This window comes from Xiphophorus maculatus, chromosome 21 (assembly GCF_002775205.1).
Source record: "Xiphophorus maculatus strain JP 163 A chromosome 21, X_maculatus-5.0-male, whole genome shotgun sequence".
In the NCBI taxonomy this organism is placed as follows: domain Eukaryota; kingdom Metazoa; phylum Chordata; class Actinopteri; order Cyprinodontiformes; family Poeciliidae; genus Xiphophorus; species Xiphophorus maculatus.
Window position 1 is genome coordinate 22,756,406 of NC_036463.1, and position 24,882 is coordinate 22,781,287.

Below are 24,882 nucleotides of genomic sequence, written 5' to 3' on the forward strand. Positions count from 1 at the left end.
AGAATAATAAATAAAAGTGGCAAGGTGATATAAGCTGCCCACTTCCCTGTGTTACTGCCGGTCAGCTGGCTGAAAGAAGGCTACCGTACTTTCCAAATGTTTTCAAAAAAGACAAATTTGGCAGTTTGGAAGCTGCCAAAACTGTTAATGAAGAAGATTTTTTCCAACAATTCCTTAAATGTAGGCAAAGTGATGAGGAAACAAAGCTTAGGTGAGACACCTTGAAGTGTTTGGCCAGCTCAGGGGCTCAGGAGGAGAATCAAGAGTGAATTCTCTGACCCATGACAGCAGTTGGGTGAATGGAATGTAGAATGGACTTGGAAGGTTTCAGGGAGATTCAGTTCCGCATGGGCCAGTGAATCTTGGGGAAAGTTTCTTAAAGGCTCATATCAAGGGGAAATCTTTTGAAGAAACGTTCTAACCTGGCAAATACTGACGTGCTGGGACTGTCTCACTGTTAGCAAGGCTTTTGAAATAAAAAAAAAACAATATCTAACAACAGTAGCATTAAGTTTGTACAATATCTAGTAAAGTAAAAAAAATAGATCATATTTTGAAATACATCTATATACATTTTCCTGAAAAACCATTGAAGTTAAACTAAAATACAAGAACAGCTACACACATTTGGAGAGAGTTGCAGAAAATGTCTTGGCAAAAATCTTGGCAAAATTTCAAACTGGACCCAAATGTTCCACTGCCTATGAAACTTTTTCATTGCCTTTTAAGTGTTGCCTTATTGATTACTTTTAAAAATCAACCATCAGCTTCAAAATATGACGTTTTTGACAAAAAACATACAAATAATGTCAAAATGAAAACTGATTTCAACAAAATGACAATTAAATAAAAATACTGAACATAAAATAAATGAATGCATAAGTATTCAATCCCCTCCAGCAGTATTTAGTATTTGCCCCTCTGGCTGCCATCCAGGGAGTCTGTCTGCATTGCTCTCAGTCAACCTGCAGTTTTCCTCCATTCTCCCTGCTAAACTGTTCCAACTCTGTGAGGTTGGTGGGGATCTGCTACGAACAGGTCTGGACTTTAGGCCACTCCAGAGTCTCCAGTAATTGTTGTCTTCAAACTGTTTTCTGTGTAGCTTCTACTGGATATGCTTTGGGTCATTGACTTCCTGCAGAGCAAATGTTCTCTGAAGCCATAGTTCTCTGGCAGATGGAAACTGTCCTCAGGGATTTCTTTGGATTTTGCTGCATTGATTTTTACCTTCTGCGATTACAAGGCTTTCAGGGTGTGCTGCCAAAAAGCATCCCCACAGTATGATGCTTTCACCACCATGCTTCACAGTGGTGTGTTTGAGGAAATGTACAATGTTTGGTGTCGTCTTGTCTGATGGTCAAAAAGCTCCATTTTGATCTCATCAGACGAAAGAACTTTCCTCTACTTGACCACGGAGGCTCTTCCCACCTGCCTTTTAGAAAACTAGTTGAGATTTGATCTGACTTTTCTTCAACAGTGGTTTTTTCAATGCCTCTTTCCCATAAAACTCTGACTGATGAAGAACCGGTAGTTGTCGTCTGCAGAGTCTCTCCATCTCAGCTGCTGGAGTTGGGAACTCCTTTAATGTAGTCATTGTAACCTGGTGTCTTCTTTTATTAGTCTCCTTTTTGCACAGAATGTGAAGACGGCCTCATGTAGTCAGATTTACACATGTCTTCATGATGATTTAACTCAACTCTATGAATGTTCAGGGCCTCACAGAGGTTTTGCCTCCATGTCCTGACTGATACTTTTTAGTTACATTTTATCTGACTGGCTGGAGTCTTTTGTCTTTATGGTAATAGTAGTCAGGAATCCTGATGAACTAGTGAATGGAAAAAAAATATAACCTCTGACTGTTTGGTCACCTAATGAATTAATTTATTGGATGACCACTGAGTTATGGACTGCCACAGCAGCCTTTGGCAGGTTTTGCTTCCTTTGGCTCACTTCTTTTCTTTTAAACCTTTAACATTTTTCTTCATTTCAATCATGTAAATGAATGGAACTATCACAACACGTATGCCTCACTGAGCCTCACTTAAAGTAAAAAGTTCCTTATTAAACATGTGACTTGAATTTGCAAACAGAACAGAAATACTCATACAAAAAATTAATAATCAAAATAAAAATTATGACATTTTTGTGCATTTAGAAGCATTATTTCCTTGCCACTGACAGCTGATGTCAAATTGTAATGAGTGTTTGGATAGTAACACATTTCTTCACAGTCAGGTGGTGGTACAGCAGGATAGGCAGGTATATGCGGAACCTTCACTTTTCATTTCCCTCATGTTCCTGTCAGCAGTCAGAGCTTTTAAAGGGCCCAGTAGGAGCTGTCAAAGTCTACTTAAAAGTGCCCACAGAAAATAGTTTGAGGCCTCATTCAGTATAGCAGAGGAGTTGGAGTAATACACATCCTGGCAACCAATAAACTACATTGGGCCTTGATGCAAGTCTTCACTAACACACAGAGAAAGAAATCAATGAGTATTATCAGCCTGCTCTGTAAAACCTTACACTTACTTATTCACAAGAAAATTTTTGATAAATGTTAGAAATATTATGTTTTGTTATCTTTCTTACATTAGTAGTTTTATATACTGCTCAAAAAAATAAAGGGAACACTTTAAGTGTTAAACACCTGTTTAAGTGTTCCCTTTATTTTTTGAGCAGTGTATTACTAGTTGTTTTATATTTAAAGGTTTAGTGTTCCCACCCCAGAGAGGAGGAACTTGTTAAACTGTGTGTAAGACATAACTAAACTTTTCTTGACCTCAAGCATGTTTTTGTAGGTGCTATTTTAGGAAAACTTCCTGAGATACTCCTTAGTTGCCTCTAATTGTCTGTGTGTAGAATTTAGTTTCTGTTTTCCCTTCCTTGTTATCAGGGTAGGCCCCCCTTTTTGTTAAGATCACTCTCCCACATTCCATTCACTTCCTTTCCCTGCTAATAAAAAGACAAGTTCTGCAGCATAATGGCAGAACGCAAGGAAATCGGCTTGTAGGAACTGATCCTCTGTGTCTTCTCAATTCTTGCAAAAATTTGGTTGAAAACTAAGTAACGTTGTCTGTGGTTCTTTTTATATAGATTGAGAAAATACCTATCAATAAATAATATAGAAAACCAAATTATCTGTTTTCATATAATGTGTCTTGTATGTAACTATGACCTGTTTATTGCCATAAGCTGAGCAAATAGTTAATGACAGAGAGGCACTTTATGGGTCTCTGAGTGAACACATAAGTTACAGGAACTGTGGCCTCAGGAGAGCAATTAAAATTAAATAACAATACTCTGAGTATTATAACACCGTCTGTGACAATGTTTGTTCCTGCTGTCAAATGTTTGCTGTTGGGCCGGTGAATTATCACACCAACCATAAGACTGTGCATTTCTCAGATGCCTCTGCTGTGATTAAAAGTTTTGAAGGTACCAAAGCAAACAAACACATTTGCTGAAATCCCATGCAAACCTCAGCTGTACAGCTGAAAATGGTTCTGCAGCAAAGGCACTGCACTGGCCAGCTGGGAGTTTAACCTTATTTAATCCAGTAATGTAGTTATATCTAGATTACAGTATATTTTAAGTAAAAATATGTGTTTTGAGCGATGCCTAAATTTTACACAAAGTAATGTTTTGTGAACACAAAAATAGGTTGGCACAAAAGTAGCAGCCAGGGCAAGGGCTTCTAGAATGCAGTCAGGCTCAAGCCTTGGATTTACTAGCCAGTACACCAACAGGTGCTGTTCTGTTGACGTCCTGCAGCTTTTCTCCAGGGATGTAACAGAGTTTGTATGAATGGAAGCATGGCAATACTTATTAACAATTTACTTAAGTACTTTCTCACTAAAAGTAAGAATAAGGTTGTGATGAAACCTTCCAAGATATGGCCGTTCATTTATAGAGACAAGCCCAGCAAGGAGAACATTATTCAGAAAAGCTTCCAAAAGGTCAATGATCTCCAAGAAGGAACTGCAGATAACCACAGTTCTGGTGTGATTGGACAACTATTAATAATGCACTGTAAAAAGCTGTCACTCACTGAAGTTTCGCTTTAAATTTCAGCAAGTCATCTTCACTATATCCAGATGCCTAAATGCATTGAGTTGCTAATGTTGTATTTTCTTTCTGTTTTAGCCAGCAGAGAGGTGCATCTAATAAAGTGGCAGGAAATTATACAAACCCTCTAACCCCAATTTTTTTAGCTGTAGTTTGTAAGAAAAAAACCCAAAATAAAATCTGACTTTATTGGACATTTTTCTAGGCGAGTAACGTTGTCTGTAACACGATAAGCATTTGCTCATCTTCCCTGACAGCTGAGATGAATCAGACAGAAGAGCATTTATGATTGGGGACTCACATCTCTCACTGGGCAGGTATAAGTATGGGCAGGATATAAATCACTTTGGGGATTTTGGGAACCTTTTTGTTTCATTTCAACCATGTTCCTGTCAGCAGACACCACTGTAAAGAGCCCTGCGGGACCTGTCAGTCTGTATCAAAGTGCACATAAACCTGAAGTCAATACTTGACACAGTTTAGCACAGAAATCAGAGAGTTGAACATATTTGCACAGTAAGGATGCCCAGACATTAATAACAATGGATATAACAAAAGGTAAGTTTCATAGATAATATCCAAGTGTCATGTTTTTTATTGTAGAATACCTTTACTATAGCATTTAGATCTTTCTGTATTGTGGATTTTAAAACACGGTTTTACACTTAGAATGCACATACGGTATGCTTTGTAATTTGTGCATTTACCAGAAAATTGACTCTTAAGTAAATTATTTCACACATTTATTGTGTCTTTAATTCCATGGTTCTATTTCAGTGCAGAAAGGGTCATCTGCATTACAAAGAAGACGTGAAAAAAATTTCAGAGTTTGGTTGTGACTGGTAATGGAAGGTTAATTTTATAATGTGTCTGACACTTAATTTCTAACATGTATTATTTTTTGTGACAAACATATGCAAGTTTGAAAATCCCCAAAACAGTACAGTAAAAAAACAACCAAAAATAATAATAATCATAATGAAGAAAATATAAAATTTAGAAGCTTTCATGCTTACTATCTGTTAAAAATTGACTAATATAACTCTGTGTGTTTTAAGAGTACTTAAAGAGCTCAGGAAGCCGTCTGAATAATGTTTGCTGTGATTGGTTTATTGTAATCTCAAGCTGCCAACAGCCGTTGTTGTTGTAAGAGCACATGTTCAGTGTTAGATGAGCAGAAAGTTTGATGAAGTAATCGTTAGAGACCGTTCAGAGCTGTTTGTTCAAGAGACTGGGAGCGTGCAAATGAATAAAAGTAAGTTTTTTCAGTATTTAAGCAGGATTTGTATATCTGTGCAACTTATATATATATACAGACCAAAAGTTTGGACACACCTTTTAATTCAATGAGTTTCCTTTATTTTCATGACTATTGACATTGTAGATTCACACTGAAGGCATCAAAACTATGAATAACACATGTGGAAATATGCACTAAACAAAAAAGTGCAAAACAACTGAAAATAGCCCTTATATTCTAGTTTCTTCAAAATAGCAACCTTTTGCTGTGATTACTGCTTTGCACACACTCTGCATTTTCTTGATGAGCTTCAAGAGGTCGTCACCTGAAATGGTTTTCACTTCATAGGTGTGCCCTGTCAGGTTAATAAGTGGGATTTCTTGCCTTATAAATAGTCATGAAAATAAAGAAAACCCATTGAATTAGAAAGGTGTGTCCAAACCTTTGGTCTGTACTGTATATATGACAATTTAAAGAGTTAAGATTATGATAATGTGGTTTGTGATTTATTTGTGGTCTCTGCTAGACAAATTAGAAATAACTGTTTATATCAAGTGAAAATAATAGCTTTTGTAACCAGGATAATTTTTCTATACTAGATTTAGTTATTTTATTTTTTATTTTGTTAGATTTAATTTATTTTTATTTAAAAGTTTAATTAAAATCCCCCTTTCTTTAATCTATTTAACACCAACCAGGCGAGAACAACATTGTTCTCGCGCGGGTTTGACGTCATGTGACAGCTGCACGTCAGCGTCCTAAATTGACGTTTATTTAGGACTTATATGGCTGCTAATCGCACCTTAGGTAGAAAACGCTGTCGGACCCTGACGTACAGACGGGTGATTAATCAACCGAACGTTGTAAAGATCACAGTTGGTCAAGAGGGAATTGCAGATCCCTCGCTCAAGGAGTGGCTGAAGGGTCTAGAATACAGCAAGGATTGTCTGGCTTCATGCTGACCAGACTGGCGAGCTAACGTTTAAGCGGATCCGGAAATACAACACCTATTATCTGAGGAAACTCTTCCGAACTGGTTGGAGATTCAGCTCAACAAGTCTTCACTGAAGGAACTGGATTATTATTATTATTTTGTTTTTTCCCTTTTATCATCAACAAAGACTGGTTGACTTCTTTGGTATAAGGAACCCTTTTGGACTTTAAATTGTGGACTAACTTGTATATATTGTAAATATTAATACAACTCACCAATTTTTGCACCACCTAGCTGTCTCTGTGTTTTTACAAATTGCCACCTCCTCCAGCAGACGAACCTAGTTTTTAAGGGATCACTTGGATTGATTTTAATTTGGATTATTTCAAATCCTACTAATCCTAGAATGCAACACGGGTTACACTTTCATTTGTTTTGTCTTCTGTATTTCTTGTAGACCACTCTCAGCTCTATTTAAGAAAGTTTGGACCTGAAATCTCTCCTCTCATTCTTTACCAGATGCTCGTGGTGGATGTACCATTTAAAAGAACTAACACTATATACTCCCTTTATTATACTGTATATAATAAGGAATATTATATTAATATTATATTATACTGTATATAATAAAGGGAGCACATTATCAGCAGGTAAATACTGAAAAATATTGTACATTGAAAAAGCTGCAGCAACACTTATTTTCATCTAGAGTTATATTAGACAAAAGGAATTTTGAAGCTGTACTTTATGACCAGTCGGTTGTACAGCCTGTAAAGATACAAACAGAAGCTTACTGTAACCCTGTGAAGGTTTTACATAAACCAGCCAGAGAAATGTTGAAGAAAGTTCAAAATATAATCTTAATTTATTAACAACAAAATCCAAAAATGATAAATTGGGCCCAAACTGAGGTCAACATAACAAAGTACAACTCAGGTGGTAACAGAACAAACTCAAGCACAAACTGACCTAACAAACAAGACATGAGGGGAACTTAAATAATGGCTGATCAGACCATTAACACAAACTAGGGGGTAATTAAACACACAAAAAATCTAACAAATACTGGTCAGAATATTACTAAATCTGTAAATGAAATAAATATCAGAATTTAACTAACTTTCAAAAAGAAGAAACATTAAATAAATGGTAAAATTAAACTAAAGACCAAATTTCCCCCTCCCCTGGTGAATAAATGGAATGGCCCGCTGAGGAAGTTTGACCGCCATGTATGGACATCAATCAGCTGGGGCTCATCTCTAATTTTCAGCAACAGGTCCAGAGGAAACTGGTAACTCAAAAGAAAGAAATTAATTTGCTGCATTTAACAAAATATACAAAGAACTGACACATAAAGTTAACTAAATGGGGTGCAGAACAAATAATTAACCAAAGAGTCAGACTAATGAAAACAAATTTAAAGATAATAATCTAAACTACTCACTAATCAATATGTAAAGTAATATTAAGGGAGAACAGAAAACCATTACCAATTCTGTCTGTGTGTGACAGTAGGGACAGCTGTCACAAACCCCAAAGATATCATCATGCTGTTACATAGCAGCCCCACCATGGTGTAAAACAGTTGGTATCAAAATGCATTATTGCCACCTACTGTTAAGAGTGGATAGACAAGACCTCTAATGATTTATTTATTTTCCTCGGCTTCTCTGCCCAGCCAAAGGCCCAGGACCCACTGAGAGGTTCTTCAATTCGATTTTGTTTCAAAACCCTCCATTTTAGAAAGATTGAATACTTCTCTTTGTTGGCCAGTTTGAAGATATTCTCTGCTTTCATGCTTTAAGAGAACCTGAGACATTTACCTTGAAAAAGAGCATATGGTTGCTGTATACTAGCTGCTGTATATGAACTTTTCCTGTGCAATGAATACACTCATTTATTCCCATTAACTGGGTCACTGTTGATAAACAACTTGAGATTTTTGGGGATGATGCAACTTTCTTTTACAGTACAGCTTAAGAAGCAAGACAACCAACAGGGGCCTAGAGATTTTTTGTATTTGGAATGCACTCATCCCTACATTCCTACCACCCACTGAGGAAATTCAGACAAGTCTAGTAAAATGTTGAAGAACCACAGAACGACTTTTTGCCAGTTTTAGAAGGAGAAGTGGGCAACCAGCAAGTGGGAGGTTGGAAATTTGATTCCTGCTTTTGCCTTTGGGCCAGGCACCTTATCCTATTTAGGGTAACATTAGCATTTTGGCTAATTTTAACTTATACACTAATTTTAACATACTGAATGGACTAAGTCCATGTTAGTCAAAATTCTTGTGATGCTATTGACTACATTTTAGCTAAGCTTAGTATTGATGCTAATGTTTAGCATCAGAGTGCTGGGTTCCAACCAATGGGCACACTTTGGCAGGCCCAGTTTAAATTTCTTCAGAAATTTCCTTGTTATCCCTTCATGCTGTCCACATCTTGTCTGATTTTGTAATAATGGCTTGAAAAAGCTGCAGTACCAGTTCCATGTAGGACATACACACCAGCATGTTGACTCATCAGTGGGCAGAGTCTTGTTGGATTATTCATGCCTCCTCAGCGCCTCACAGTTTGCAAGTCATGGCTGTTTAACATTAACTCAGAAGGAAGATTAGGATATGTGCCAGACTGACTCCAAATTGTTTGAGGTTGTTCCACTCAGTGTTAGAAGGCTGAGTGCCTTTTCCTCATTTAAAAAGAAAAATTGCTCTCTATTTAACTCCCTCAGGACTGCAAGGTTTAATTGCACTATGAACAGAGCTTCTGCAGTTAAACACTTTAGCGCTTCCTTTGTCTTTGTTTTTCTGGTACCTTTTCCAAACTCCTTATATGTTCATCAAGTCAGCATGATGAAGCTGAAATGCCAAGTCCAAAGCATTTAAAGATGCCTAAACAACAGCGAGGCAATTCAGGAAAGAGTTTACCAGACATTAAAGACCTGGTATGGGACAGATTAGGCAGTGCTAGAAGCTGCCAAAATCCTCCATATTTAACCTATCAAACTGCGAGCTGGACAGAGTCTACAGCATGCTTTGCATTTGTGTGCAGACTTCTCCAATATTGTCTATGTAAACAAAACAGGCTAAAACCAAAAGTGACATCAGGAAAATTCAGAGGCGGTCTTCATATTGCTGTCAAATCAGCTCTAAATTCACTGGTAAGAACATGGCTGCCTGTTCAGCATACATAACAGTCACATACACTAAACCTGCAACTTTTTTACCTTTATGGAACACGTCTGTGAAATATTGTTGTTGATCTCCGGTGGTTCTGCAGGCACATGGCAAGGTTGCTATGGCAACACACTTCCAGCAGGTGAATCAAAGCTTAATTTCAAATCAGACCACATTTTTTACAGGAAGTAATGAAAGTATCTAATGGAAACCACAGGAAACCTGGGTAAAATGGGCAGAGGAGATGAAAGACTCTTAAGTTATTAAGTCTCTGACATGATCACCCCTATTTGTCATTACATAGTCTTTGTGACAGAGTCCAGTAAAAAAAAAATAAATAAATAAAGAACATGGTACAGTTTTTATGAGATTATTTTAAGGTATTTATTTTGTGACAACATCTTGTAAGAAAATGAAGGGAGCCTCAGACAAAGATTATTGCTGGTCAAAATATCAACACACGCAGAAATCTTACTTTATTGTCTTTTAACAGTTTAGTTAGCAGGCTTTAGTGACTTAAAGGTCATTTCTTATTTTAGTGTAATGTTTTTCATGTATAAATTCCGGAAGCACCAACAGGTCTGTTACAGAGAAAAATATAACAATACAAAACTGCCATAACCCAGTCATATAGGGATGCTCCAACTTAAACTCGTGTTGTTGAAGCATTTAGTTTTGACACTCAGTCTTCTTGAGAACAAACTTTCCTCAGTTCTGATAAATTAGAAGATTTGAGTTAGGAATTTACAAACATGTCTATTTGTAGTTTTTAGCCTATAAAGATTCAATTAATCTCCATGTACAAAGACAGAAAATCTAGACCAGACTAGACTCTCCTGAACCTTGAATTTATCATGGTCTGAACTTAAGGGCCATAATTTTGTAAAGAAACAGCACTGTGGTTCACTGTGGTTGCCCATAACAATGGGCATGGTATTGTGATGGATTGAAATGTGGTTATTTCAGAGGCTGGCTAGTCTGATTTGGCTGAAGCAGTGGTCAAATCCAACCAGCAGGGGGAGTCTAGCGCTTGCGCTAGCTATAGTGAAGAGCACCGGAACTTCCTCCTTAGTTAATAATAACCGTTGGAGCAGAAGCACCGTGTCCAGCTCTTTTATTAAAACACTCCCCTTCTTCAGGTATGAGTATATATATATATACACACCTGTATATTGTAAATGAGTTTATTGACTTTCAGAAAGCTGTGAGTTCTTTTGGCACTCCGAATGTTAAATTCTGTTGTTAGCTCCGTTGTTAGCGCTGTTGCTAACATACTGCTGTTAAATCTAGTTAATAATAACCGTTGGAGCAGAAGCACCGTGTCCAGCTCTTTTATTAAAACACTCCCCTTCTTCAGGGCATTTACATTTGGAGGCACCGCTCGGATGTTGATGGTGAGGCGCTGGAATCCTACAGTAGAGGAGAACCCCCCATATCAACCATCCCATTATCAAAACCCAGGTAGTGGAGAGTGCAGCTACAACAAGGTGACGCCCAGCCAAGAGGACTGTGTATTCTGAGGTGCAGAAAAGCTACTAGGAAACAACAGTTCTGTGGTAACTGGCAAACACTATTCTTCAGCACACTTTACCACTGACGTAGAAGAAGAAAAATATATATGAAAAAAATGGATTCAGAAATGGACAATCTACAGTTTGAGATTAAAGGAGCCCTCTTCCAACTTACCAGTGACCAGCTGAGCGAAATATGTGATTTCCTGGGAATTTCAGGAACAAGCAAAGACAATATTACAGGCAAAAGTCGTAATATTCTTGTTTCAATGATCAGCAAGTATATTGAAAGTGACGAACTGAGACAATTAGAGGATGAAGGAATGTCAGCTTTGCTGAGTTTAATGGACATGATAAAATCAGTGCAGACAGTTGTCAAAAACAGCGCAGCAGAAAAAGAAAATGAGGAGGAGGAGAAATTAAGCAGAGAACTGGAACAACTAAAACTCATAGTTCAACAGAAAGAAACTGAAATGAAAACCCTGGCAAACAAAAATACAAAGGACATTAGAACAGCGTTTGCCCAGGCTTCCCCTGCCCATGAAAACAACCCCCCATGGAGAAAAGAATTTAAGATCTCAGGTCAAATTGGCGACCCTGGACAAAAGGACAGGTTAACATTTTCCAGTTTGGCCCGCCAAATAGACAATGGTCTTAGCAAAGGTTACCCTGAACCAGAGATAGTGGATGCTGTCATTAGGGCAATAGTACCTGGCCTACAACTGCGCAGCTACTTAGAAGGAAAGAGTGACCTGTCCCTTCCCACTCTTAGGAGAATCCTTCGTTCACATTATCAAGAGAGAAGTGCAACTGAGTTATATAAACAACTTACCACAGAAGTGCAGAGCAGCAGAGAGACAGCACAGAATTTTGTGATCAGAGCAATGGACTTGCGCCAAAAAATATTGTTTGCTTCACAAGAGGCTGAGTCTGGCCTTAAGTACGATCCTGCATTAGTGCAAAGCATGTTCATGCACACGGTTCTCACAGGCCTTCAGAGTGATAACATAAAGACTGATCTCCAACCTCACTTGTTGAAATCAAGTACTTCAGATGAGCTGCTCTTAGAGGTTCTCAATACTGCCTCTGCTAATGACAAAGAGAGACAGGATAAGAAGAGAAACACCACACAAAGGTCCACCGGTGTGCACGCAGTTCAGTCTAATGATACAAATAATGAGAGGAGACATGGGGGACACCAAAATGTTGCTGCACTTTCCCCAGATGTGCTGTCTGACCTGAAAGAAATCAAAGCAGATATGGTTTTGCTCAAAGATCTCAAAACTGAAGTTGCACAAATCAGAGAATCCATTTACAACAAAGAAGATAAAACTAAATTACAACCTGATGTGTGTCAAGAAGCAGAATATGGTTTTCCCCACCACAGGGCTTATGCTACTCCACAGCTTGCTCCCTGGAGCACCGAGGGTGCAGCTGCTCATCATCAAAGAGGACCTCTGCAGGAATATCAAGGAACCTATGATCCGAGGTCAATTAGAGGAACTACTCAATTTCAACAGAGATTTGCACCACAAAGATACCCAGTGCCACGCCCCAGACCAAGGTGCCTTGCATGTCAGCAGCAGGGAGAAAATTTCTGCCAGCACTGCTACAGGTGTGGAAGCAGCGAACATTTCCAGGCTGGATGTAGAGGATATCAACGCACGCCCTCCACTGCAAGGGAACACCCTTTAAACGAAGGAAGGTTGCCCCCGAGGGACAGGGAGTAACCATGTGCACCAAAACGTCCCAAAAATGTGTCAATTGTGGAAGAATGGAAGGATCCCAAACGTTTGGACAATGTTCAGTGTGCAAAAGAGTACTTTACTGTTCCAAGGAGTGCCAGGAGAGTCATTGGCCAGAACATAAAGAGTGTAAGCCACCCACAAACACTGAAACAACTGCTGAAAACATACATCTATGCACAACTATGACAGGTAAAAAGAAAAACACACTGTCACAGAAAGACTCTACATTAGTTGACCTTGTTGGGAAGAAGTGTCTTGTTAGCTGCTATCTACAGCAGAAGAAAACACAGGCGCTCTGGGATACTGGTTCGCAGGTTTCTGCAATTGATGAAGCCTGGAAAGCGGAGAACATCCCAGATGCGAAACTTCGAGATATAGCAGAAATTGTTAACTCAGATGATCCCCTACAACTTGAGGCTGCTAATGGCACAGAAATGCCATACATAGGATGGGTAGAAGTAATGTTTAAACTAGCAGCTGGTCTTGAAGGGTTCTATGTTCCAATGCTTGTTATGAGAGGCAGCCATCTTCCCCGTCCCATAATAGGCTTTAATGTTATTGAACGTATTATTATTAACAGACAGAAACAAATGAACTATGAAGAGACAGAGGAACTTTTAAAAACAGTGAACATGGCTTTCCCAAAACTAAAAAAAGGAAATGAAAAAGCTTTCATTAAAGCAGTGAGTGTGGAGCGAACAAGTGAGTACCTAGTTAACACAGCATGTCAGAGAATGACTGTACCAAGCCGTAGTACCGTCCAAGTAAAATGCAGAATAAATGTCCGACCTTTCAAAGAGGACACAACTCTAGTGTTTGAGCCAGATGAAAACCCACTGTGGCCAGAGGGACTTCAGTTTTGTGACACACTATTTCGAATACACAGAGGTGCACAGCCCAATGTTATCCTTAGTGTACAAAACCCCACTGATCGTGACATTACACTAACAAAAAGAACAGTTATAGGCACAGCACAGTCAGTTACATCTGTGTATCCATTCAGCCTAAACGACGATTCACATTTGTCTGCTTCTGTAAATCAGATTCAGACCCACCATACCAAAGATGACGCTCCCACAGAACCCTGGGATCCACCGATTGATCTCAGTCACCTGAATGAGACTCAAAGACAGATCGTACGTGAGATGTTAAGGGAGGAGTCAGATTCTTTCTCCCTATCAGACAGTGATATTGGCTGTATAGAGAAACTACAGTTAAAAATTAAACTGAAAGATTCTGAACCGGTTGCTCGTACCTACATGTCTGTTCCTAAACCATTGTACGATGAAATGAAGAACCACCTAACTGATTTGATTGTGCAAGGATGGATTGAGAAATCTCACTCATCCTATGCTTCCCCCATTGTTTGTGTCAGGAAAAAGTGTGGTTCGTTGCGTTTGTGCATCGACTACAGAGAACTAAATCGGAAAACTTACCCTGATCGACAGCCAATCCCCAGAGTTCAGGATATTATGGATGGACTTGGTGGAAACACCATGTTCTCACTGCTTGACCAGGGAAAGGCGTACCACCAGGGGTTCATGGCGAAAGATAGTAAGGAGTTGACAGCTTTTGTCACGCCCTGGGGCTTATATCAGTGGGCTAGGATTCCATTTGGGCTTATGAATGCCCCAGCAGCCTTCCAACGCTGCATGGAAGAGTGCCTAGAAGGGCTGCGTGACAAAATATGTGTACCATATTTAGATGATACACTAGTTTTTAGTAAAACATTTGAAAGTCATGTTAATGATGTTCGAAATGTTTTGCAAAGACTCAGACAACATGGGATAAAACTAAAACCCAGCAAATGTGAGCTGTTTAAGAATGAAGTCCGTTACCTCGGGAGGATTGTATCAGCCGAGGGAAATAAGATAGATCCTTCTGACACTGCAGCTGTCCAGGTTTTAAAAGACAAAGAACCAAAAACAGTCGGTGAGTTGAGGCAAATTTTGGGACTGTTAAGTTACTACCGTCAGTATATCAAAGATTTCTCCCGCATTGCTGCCCCTCTGTATGATCTAACTAAGGGGCCAGTTAAAGATCAGAACCAGTCGTGCTGTAAGGGGAGGAAGTCACCAAACTGCAGGAATGCAAAAGTAGTGCCATCCCACACTCCAATTGAGTGGACAGACAGTCACCAACAAGTTCTTGAGCAACTGATAAATTGTCTGACTCAGCCACCCATATTGGCATTTCCAGATTTTTCTCTCCCATTCGTTCTTCATACAGACGCATCCAGTAAAGGCCTTGGAGCCGTACTGTATCAAAAACAAAACGGAAAGTTGCGCGTCATTGCATATGGATCGCGAACACTGTCAGCACCAGAAAAAAATTATAATCTTCATTCAGGCAAATTAGAATTTCTTGCTCTTAAATGGGCCATCACAGAGAAATTTCGCGATTATTTATACTATGCCCCCTTTTATTCACCGTTTACAGTGACAACAACCCCCTAACTTATGTGTTATCAACTGCAAAGCTGAATGCCACAGGGAGTCGATGGGTTGCAGAGCTCGCCGACTTTAATTTCACAGTTAAATATCGTCCGGGCAAAGAAAACATTGATGCTGATAGCTTGTCTCGGATGCCACTGGATGTAGAGAACTTGATGGCTGAGTGCACAGAGGAGATGTCTTATGATGCTGTAGGAGCGACTGTAATGGCAGTAGAGACACAGTTCGAGCCAAATGCCTCCTGGTCAATGCCTACCTCTATTTGCAGTATGCTAGACACTCAGGGGAACTCTGTTTCATTAGCCCCAGCAGCTATACAACAAGACCAAAAAGATGATTTACTTATTGGGGTGGTGTTGCAGTCCAAATTGTCTGGAGTGAGACCCCCACGACATGAACTAAACAGGCTTGGGCCACAGGGTCGGTGTTTAGTAAGGGAATGGGATAAATTGGAGTTGGATGAATCTGGGGTGCTTTGGAGAAAGACTGTCCACAGGAAGCAATTAGTTCTTCCAGAACAACACAAAGCAAGGGTCCTAAATGACCTACATGATCAGATGGGCCATCAGGGCACTGATAGGACAGTATCATTGATCAGGGATCGTTTTTTTTGGCCCTACATGCGGCGCGAAATAGAACAGTATGTAATGAGATGTACCTGTCTGAAACAGAAAAGACCTAGCCGTGAGACAAGGGCTCCCCTTGTAAACATAGTCACCACACAGCCCTTTGAACTTGTGTCAGTGGACTTTCTCCATCTAGATAGGTGTAAAGGTGGCTATGAATACATATTAGTGATTGTGGACCATTTCACACGATTCGCACAGGCATACCCTACAACATCAAAATCTGGAAAGACAGTAGCTGACAAAATATTCAATGATTATGCACTAAGATTTGGGTTCCCAGCACGGATCCACCATGACCAAGGTGGCGAGTTTGAAAACCAACTTTTCTCTCAGCTCTCCAAATATTGCAGTATGGCAGGATCAAAGACTTCCCCATACCACCCTCAGGGAAATGGTCAAGTCGAACGCTTTAATCGGACACTGATTCAGATGCTCAAAACCCTCACAGACAGGGACAAGACAAACTGGAAAGACTCTCTGAATAAACTTGTCTTTGCCTACAACTGCACACGCACAGAGGTGACAGGATTCTCACCATTTTATCTGTTATATGGCCGCTCCCCAAAACTACCCATTGACTTGTTGTTCGGTCTACCAGCAGAAACCGGTAACCAGGATCACCATGCTTATGTTGAACAGTGGAAAGAAAGGATGCAGCAGGCGTATGCCATTGCACAAGAAAATGTGCAGAAATCTGCCCAAAGAAACAAAAGAATCTATGATGCAAAAGTAAGGAGCTCAATGTTGTTTCCAGGAGACCGGGTGCTAGTGAGGAATTTGACTCCTCGTGGTGGTCCTGGTAAACTCAGGAATTATTGGGAGGATGTCATACATACCGTTGTTCGCCAAGTGGGAAAAGATGTCCCAGTGTATGAACTAAGACCTGAACATGGGAAAGGAAGATGTAGAACACTTCACAGGAATCACATCTTGCCTTGCGATCACTTACCACTGGAAACTAGGACAAACAGACCTGTAAAGAATAAAAGAAAAGCTACAGCAAAAGAGGACACTAGGGAGGAATGTGAGGAAGAGGACGATGAAGATGATTATTATCCCATGAACTTATTTCATTCATCAATTCAGCCAGCGACATCAGCAAGTGAGGCACCTGTAGCTACACCTGATTCTTCTGAACCAGCACCAATGGAGCGCGCATTGGAAGCTCACCAGCTTGACTTTGATTCTGAACATCAGTCAGGAAACCAGGTGATTCAAACTCAACACTCACCTGATACTGGTGCAGCGACATCCATGACCCCAACTGATCACACTTGTTGCTCTCCTGAATGTGAAATGGACATAAGACCACATCGACCACAAAGACTGCGTCGGCCCCCAAAGACACTAAAATATGATAAAATGGGTTCTCCATCGTGTTACAGTATTGCTGCACTTCCCTCTTATGCAAGACTTCCAACTTGGATGCATCCTGTACAGCTATGCAACAACCAGCACCTTTACTTGTATGGACTGTAAAATGAAATATGTGGACTTTTTCCAAATGTGGCATTTAAGAAGTGATAAGGAAAACAGACTGGTTTTGAGGATGCTTAAGGCACCAGAAGTGAGGACATTATAAACTTGCTTATATGATTTGTAAGAAATACTGTGAACTGACTTATGTGGAAATTTAAAATTTCAATGTTCTTTAGCAGTGTTCGTGAGGCATTTACAGTATTACTTTCCCTGAAATAAACCGTCTCCACCTGTGAGAATCATGTTCATGTCATAGAAAGGCATACAGAGCCATCTTCTTCAATATGAATACATACATGTAAAAACCAACAAAAAAGTCTGCCTCCTTTATGAGATTTTCTAAAAATGCTTATAACATCCTATTTTACCAGTTCAAACACCAAACATATTTTAATATACATTAATGTGCCCAGTGGAAATCCTCTTAGCACTACTGCTGAAGCTGTGACTATATCCTTCTTTATCTCCTCTCTTTGGGGTACAGTCAATCAGTGCAAAGGGAAATGAGTGGTGCTTTTTGATTGGTTGACTGGTCTAATCTTCATTTAGACATAAAAAATGGAATTTACATTTTTAATGTCCACTGAAAAAAACCTAGACACAAAAAACTAGAATTTCCTTGAAATTGATCTTTGGTAAAAAAAAAATTATATTACACTTTTTTTTTCACTGGGTGATCTTTATAATTGAATTTGAGACACACATACTGTTCTGGGTCAAATTGACCTGCTGATTAAAATCAAGATAAATGAATCATGCAGAGAGTATTTATGTTTTCCTCCACTTCTGCTGAGTGTCCATTCAGTGTGGGTGGAGTTTGCCACGGGAACAGAAAAGATTCCTGTCAAAAGTTGTGTGAACACCTGCTTTCTCGCAGTTTCCTAGTGAAGTAAATAGAGTAGTGAGAAAGTGGGCTTGTGTGTGTCGGGGTGTGAATGTACAGTATGTGTGTGATGATATATGGTTCATAGCTGCAAGGAAACATATAGAATTGGACATTTTGTCATCTTTTTTTGCACTTTAACCTGACTGCCGGGTCAAACTGACCAGAACAGTGTCTATGTAAAAGGTAGACCTAGGGGTTGGTACAAATGTGTAACATAAATACATTGTCAATTTATATGTAGGGGGCACCTATTAAGACAAATAGAAAAAGTTTCATGCAAAAAAATACTTCCAACTATTTTAAAAATATTTTTAAACTTTAAAATGGGTCAATTTGACCTGGAACATAACAGGAGGGTTAAATGCATTAGAAACACATCCTATTACCCACAATGCCTACAGGGCCATATCAGAGTGTGAGGATGAAACCCTAAGGCTTTACACACAGTGCTTTTGGAGTATTGATCATTCTGACCTGCTGTTTAAAAAGGAAATAATAGTTAGTACTCCTTCTCCTTGTGAAATCCAGTTATAGGAAATTAATAAAAGTGGTCATTTGAAAAACTTTTTCAGTAAAAACAAGCTTTAAAGAAGTGGAAGGCAGCATATTAGAATACTGGTTATCTGAAAACCAGATTTCTGACAAGTTAGACCTTGCAAAAGCTAAACAGTTAGCCAAGAACTGGAATCATCAGAGAACAAAGAGTTTTTCTATCAAAGTTCAGGATCTGTAGGGCTCTAATTGAACCGTTTTGGGGTTTTTTTGTAATAATAAAAGCTATGCGCTTATCGGCGACCCTCTCTGCATTACAGCACCAGAACAAGAATTCCTAAAGGAACAAGTGTTTCCAGGATGTGTATTTCAATCTGTTTGACCCCAGAGTCCACTGTGAAAATCTAAGGGGTAATCTAGGTTTTATATTCCTAAAGATTGTTTTCTGTGGAAGGCTATTTCATTTCCACCAGTAAAGCACAAGACAGAGTCCAGCAGTTTTCTGTGCTTTTATTGCTTTAGATTTTGTTGGGACCTTCACAGTTCCTCCAAATATATATATATACACTGCTCAAAAAAATAAAAGGAACACTCAAATAACACATCCTAGATCCGAATGAAAGAAATATTCTTATTGAATACTTTGTTCTGTACAAAGTTGAATGTGCTGACAACAAAATCACACAAAAATTATCAATGGAAATCAAATTTATTAACCAATGGAGGCCTGGATTTGGAGCCACACACAAAATTAAAGTGAAATAACACTACATGCTGATCCAACTTTAATGTAATGTCCTTAAAACAAGTCAAAATGAGGCTCAGTATTGTGTGTGGCCTCCACGTGCCTGTATGACCTCCCTACAATGCCTGGGCATGCTCCTGATGAGGTGGCGGATGGTCTCCTGAGGGATCTCCTCCCAGACCTGGACTAAAGCATCCGCCAACTCCTGGACAGTCTGTGGCACAACGTGACGTTGGTGGATGGAACGAGACATGATGTCCCAGATGTGCTCAATCGGATTCAGGTCTGGGGAACGGGCTGGCCAGTCCATAGCTTCAATGCCTTCATCTTGCAGGAACTGCTGACACACTCCAGCCACATGAGGTCTAGCATTGTCCTGGATTAGGAGGAACCCAGGGCCAACCGCACCAGCATATGGTCTCACAAGGGGTCTGAGGATCTCATCTCGGTACCTAATGGCAGTCAGGCTACCTCTGGCGAGCACATGGAGGGCTGTGCGGCCCTCCAAAGAAATGTCACCCCACACCATTACTAACCCACTGCCAAACCGGTCATGCTGAAGGATGTTGCAGGCAGCAGACCGCTCTCCACGGCGTCTCCAGACTCTGTCACGTCTGTCACATGTGCTCAGTGTGAACCTGCTTTCATCTGTGAAGAGCACAAGGCGCCAGTGGCGAATTTGCCAATCCTGGTATTCTCTGGCAAATGCCAAGCGTCCTGCACGGTGTTGTGCTGTGAGCACAACCCCCATCTGTGGACGTCGGGCCCTCATACCATCCTCATTGAGTCGGTTTCTAACCGTTTGTGCAGACACATGCACATTTGTGGCCTGCTGGAGGTCATTTTGCAGGGCTCTGGCAGTGCTCCTCCTGTTCCTTCTTGCACAAAGGCGGAGGTAGCGGTCCTGCTGCTGGGTTGTTGCCCTCCTACGGCCTCCTCCACGTCTCCTGGTGTACTAGCCTGTCTCCTGGTAGCGCCTCCAGCCTCTGGACACTACGCTGACAGACACAGCAAACCTTCTTGCCACAGCTCGCGTTGATGTGCCATCCTGGATGAGCTGCACTACCTGAGCCACTTGTGTGGGTTGTGGAGTCAGTCTCATGCTACCACGAGTGTGAAAGCACCACCAACATTCAAAACTGACCAAAACATCAGCCAGACAGCATAGGTACTGAGAAGTGGTCTGTGGTCCCAACTGCAGAACCACTCCTTTATTGCCATCGCTTCTCGGCCTTTTGGCTAAGACAGCGGTCCCCTCCTTTGGGTGGTGATAGCGGTAGTCTTTGTGACTTGGCTGTTGCCACTGATTTAGAGGTTCAGTAAATTTTGTCCCCGGTTAAGATATTGACCACTAAGTAGTGGAAAATATCTTTTACCTTTTATTTGTATTTATTGGTGTTTCTTAACTATTTATTGGTTTTAGTAAAGGTTTTAAACCTTTAACTGGTGGTGCCTCCACCATGGCGGCTAGCAATGCCGGCATGCGGAGGCACCACAGTGTTCGATTTTTATTTAAGGAAAGAGAAGAAGAAAATAGAATAACGAGATTGGACTTTTCCAGGAAGCTTATTCAACAGGTGCTGAAGTTTCGGCCAGATGACCTGAATTGTATCCTTACCCTGCCTTTCAATAAGAGATATGACGTAAGTTTTTGCTCTGCCGCACTTCTTAAGGATTTTTGGACACGGTTTGAAAATGCTAAGACCCAGTTTTCAGCTTTTGACGTCGAGAAACTGACTGACAACTCCCTGAAAACGGTGATTGTCAGGATGTTCAATGAGACTGTCAGTGCTGAAGACATTTGTATGTGGCTGGGTAGATACTGCACTGTGAGAGGCCAGGCTATGAAGGTGCGGGATGTGGACGGCATCTGGAACTGTGCTTGGCGGGTCCCCATTAAACAATGGGAAGACCCCCAAGGCTTCCAGGGCCTGAAGCATCTCCCCTCAATGATAGTCCTGGGGGAGAACAGAGGCTACATTCACTATTAAGGCCAACCCAAACTGTGCCGGAAGTGCGGCGAGCATGGTCATCTGGCCGAAACTTGTGAAAAAGTTTTCTGCGGTAAATGTCGAGAAGTGGGACACACTTTTGATGAATGTACGAACGGGCGGAAATGTAATTTGTGTGGTGGACAGGATCATTTGTTCAGAGACTGTCCAAAATCATTTGCAAATAAATTGAAAAAAGGAAAAGAGACGTTAACGGAAACGGCTAATGAGCGAGTGGAAGCAGCTGGGTCGGAAAATTCAAATCTCCCGCCAGGTCCTCTGATTGGAGGAGAGGAGGAGAGGGCGGGAAGCGGGGAGGGGAAGGAAGCCCCCCCCCAGACCGAAACATCCAGTGAGGGGGGGGGAGATGCTAACCGAAGGCGGAGCTAGCTCGGACTCTGAGGAAGAACAGACTGACAGCAGCGATGATGCCCCCCTCCCCGACGCCCAGCTGGCTAAGAGGCTGGCATCTGAGTCACCTCCCGACCTTACCCCCAAGGTAGGGAAGAGAGGAAGGCTGGAGGAACTCTTCGGTTCTTTCGGACAGGAATCCAGAGCCTTCCTCGCTGGCTCATCCAATGAGGTCTTGTTCCTAGATTTTGCTCACCAATCAACCCCGGAGGACCCAAACAAGGTACCGGCTTTAGAAAGACGGCCGACACCGAGAGTCCGAAGGGGGAATGGAGCTCCAACCCGACCTGCACCACCATGTGGGAAGGAAGAGCTCTGTTCACAGGACAGTCTCTGAACCCGCCTTGTTTTAACGACCGCACGTTTTTTAACATGGTTTGAACTTAGTCTTATCTTGTTTTAATCCTTTAAAATGTCGTACTTGATTTTAGCCATCATACTCATGACTCTCACCTTCTCAACCATCAATGCTAGAAGTGTCAAGTCGCGAGTTAGAGCCCAGAGTGTTTTATCCTTTTTAACCTCCGTACAGTCAGATGTGTTTTTACTACAAGAATGTTCACTCCCGTTTTTAAAGAATTACACCCGGTGGCAGGACTTGTGGCCATGGCCGTCTATATGGAGCGGCTCCGATGAAAATAAAAATGACGGCGTGGCCATTTTAATAAACAACCCGCACATCTTGGTGAAGGGGAGCACCGTGGTGAGAGAGGGATGAGCACTTTTAGCAAATCTGACTTTTAACGGACAGGATTTTAACCTCTTAAATATTTATGGCTTTAATGACAAACACGACAGGTATGACTTTTTAGAGGAACTGCAGCCCCACATGCTGGGAACAAAACCTTTAATAATTGGGGGGGATTTTAATTGCATTTTATCTAGAAAAGATAGGAAAAGAAATAGACAGGATTTTAAGGTAGACAAAACATCACTTTTATTACAGAGAATCGTTAGGGATTTTAAACTAGTGGACTGTTTTAGAACTATGCATCCTGGAGAGGAGGGCCACACCTGGTTCAGTGGTGACGGCTCTATGGCCTCTCGTATTGATTATTTCTTCATCAGGGATTGCGCCCTAACTGATGCTAGATTGTCACCGGCTTTCTTTTCTGATCACCTCCTTCTGTCCTGCACGCTTTCACTTCCTTCAGGTGCGACGACCGGGAGAGGTCTGTGGAAACTCAACCGCTCCCTGCTGGAGGACCAGGTTCTGGTCGGCCAGTACCAGGAGCGGTACCACGGGTGGCAGACCCTCCAAGACCTGTACGAAACACGAGCACAGTGGTGGGAGATGGTGAAAGGTAGGACCCAGACTTTCTTTAGACAAGCAGGGAAAAAGAAAAAGGAGAAAGAACAGAGATGCATGATGGGGCTGCAAAAAAGATTACAAAGATATTACTTTTTAAACCAAAAGGGAATGGATTTTAATAAAGAAATAAGAGAAATAAAAAAAGAAATGAACATTTTAGCAGAAATAAAGTGTAAGGGAGTGATTTTAAGAAGCAGAGAAAGAGAAATAGAAGAAGGAGAAAAATGTAACAGATACTTTTTTAAGAAAATTATAAACAATCCAAGTTTTATTTCTGATTTAAAGTCAGAAAATGGAAACATTGCTTCTAACATAGAAGAAAAGAAAAAAGTAATTGAAAAGTACTATAGTGACTTATACTCAGAAAAAATGGTAAAAGAAAAAAAATATAAAAGAAACTTTGAATTTCCTTGAGAAAAGTATAGAAGACAGCAGTTTTTTAGAGCAGGATTTTACCCTTTTAGAGCTTTTACAGTCTTTGAAAAGTTTTAAAAGAGGAAAATCTCCAGGCTCAGACGGACTCCCTGTAGAATTTTATTTAACCTTTTACGATATTTTAGCACCGGATTTACTTACTGTTTTTACTGATTTTAGCAAACAAGACACACTCCCCGATAGTTTTAGAACAGGAATAGTTACACTTTTATACAAAGACAAAGACAAGACAGATCTTAAAAACTGGAGACCGATTACCCTTTTAAACGTTGATTGTAAGATTTTTAGTAGACTTTTAGCAGCCAGGATGCGTCGAGTGTTGGGGGATTTAATCCACCCGGATCAAGCCTGCGCCGTCCCGGGAAGGAGGATCACGGACAGCCTGGTACTGATCCGAGACACCATCTGTTTTGCGAGAGACAGAAACATTCGGCTGATAGTCCTAAATCTAGATTTCGAGAAAGCGTTTGATCGGGTCTCGCACCAGTACCTCTTCCAGGTACTGCAAAAAATGGGTTTTCCTGGGAGGTTCGTAGCGTGGGTGGGACTGCTGTACCGAGACATCTCCAGCAGATTCATGGTAAACGGGGTTCTGACAAAAGCAGTGAAAGTGAACTGCGGTGTCCGTCAGGGTTGTCCGTTATCCGCCCATCTCTATGTGGCCTGCGTCGAGCCGCTGGCGCAGATCTTGAGAAGGGACCCACAGATTTTAGGTGTAACGATACCGGGGAGTGGAGGGCAGGTAGCGAAATGTCTTTTATACATGGATGATTTTAACATTTTATGTACAGATCTTTTATCAATAGATAGGATTTTTCAATTAACCGATTGGTTCGGGAAAGCATCAGGGTCAAAATTAAACAAAGAAAAAACAAAAGCACAATTTTATGGACCATGGAAAGAGAATGAAAAATTAGGATGTCAGTTTCAAGTAACGGAAGAAGAACAAAAAATACTGGGAGTAAAATTTGACAAACATGGAGAAGGAAAGACAAACTGGATGGAAATAACAAGAAGAGTAAAACAGCGACTGGGATTCTGGGGGATGAGGAACCTTACAATAGAAAGAAAGATTTTAATAGTTAAAGCTGTGATTTTACCAGTGTTTTTACTCACCAGTGCTGTTTTTATTCCTCTTAGGAGAGTGCTTTTAGAACTACAACGAGCCATTTTTTTATTTCATATGGAACTCTAAATGGGAAAGGATAAAAAGAGGAATAATGTACAAACCCAAAGAAAAAGGAGGAAAAGGAGTCCCAGACCTTTACTTGTTTTTAGGCAGCCACTATACGAGCACCCACCTGAAACAAGCCATGAACCTTTCCAGCAATAACAAAACAAACACGATGACCAGATTCTGGTGCGGGTCCTATCTA

The 24,882-nt window shown here is 40.7% G+C and overlaps 1 protein-coding gene across 1 annotated transcript in view; it reads left to right on the forward strand.

Annotated features, from left to right (window-relative positions):
* Positions 1–21,348, forward strand: part of LOC111606287 — a 74,222-nt gene extending 52,874 nt beyond the window's left edge. The window contains exon 6 of the mRNA XM_023326801.1: positions 21,031–21,348. Coding sequence (XP_023182569.1) covers positions 21,031–21,348 — 318 coding nt within the window. The remainder of the gene's footprint in view (positions 1–21,030) is intronic.
* The last annotated feature ends 3,534 nt before the right edge of the window (positions 21,349–24,882 follow it).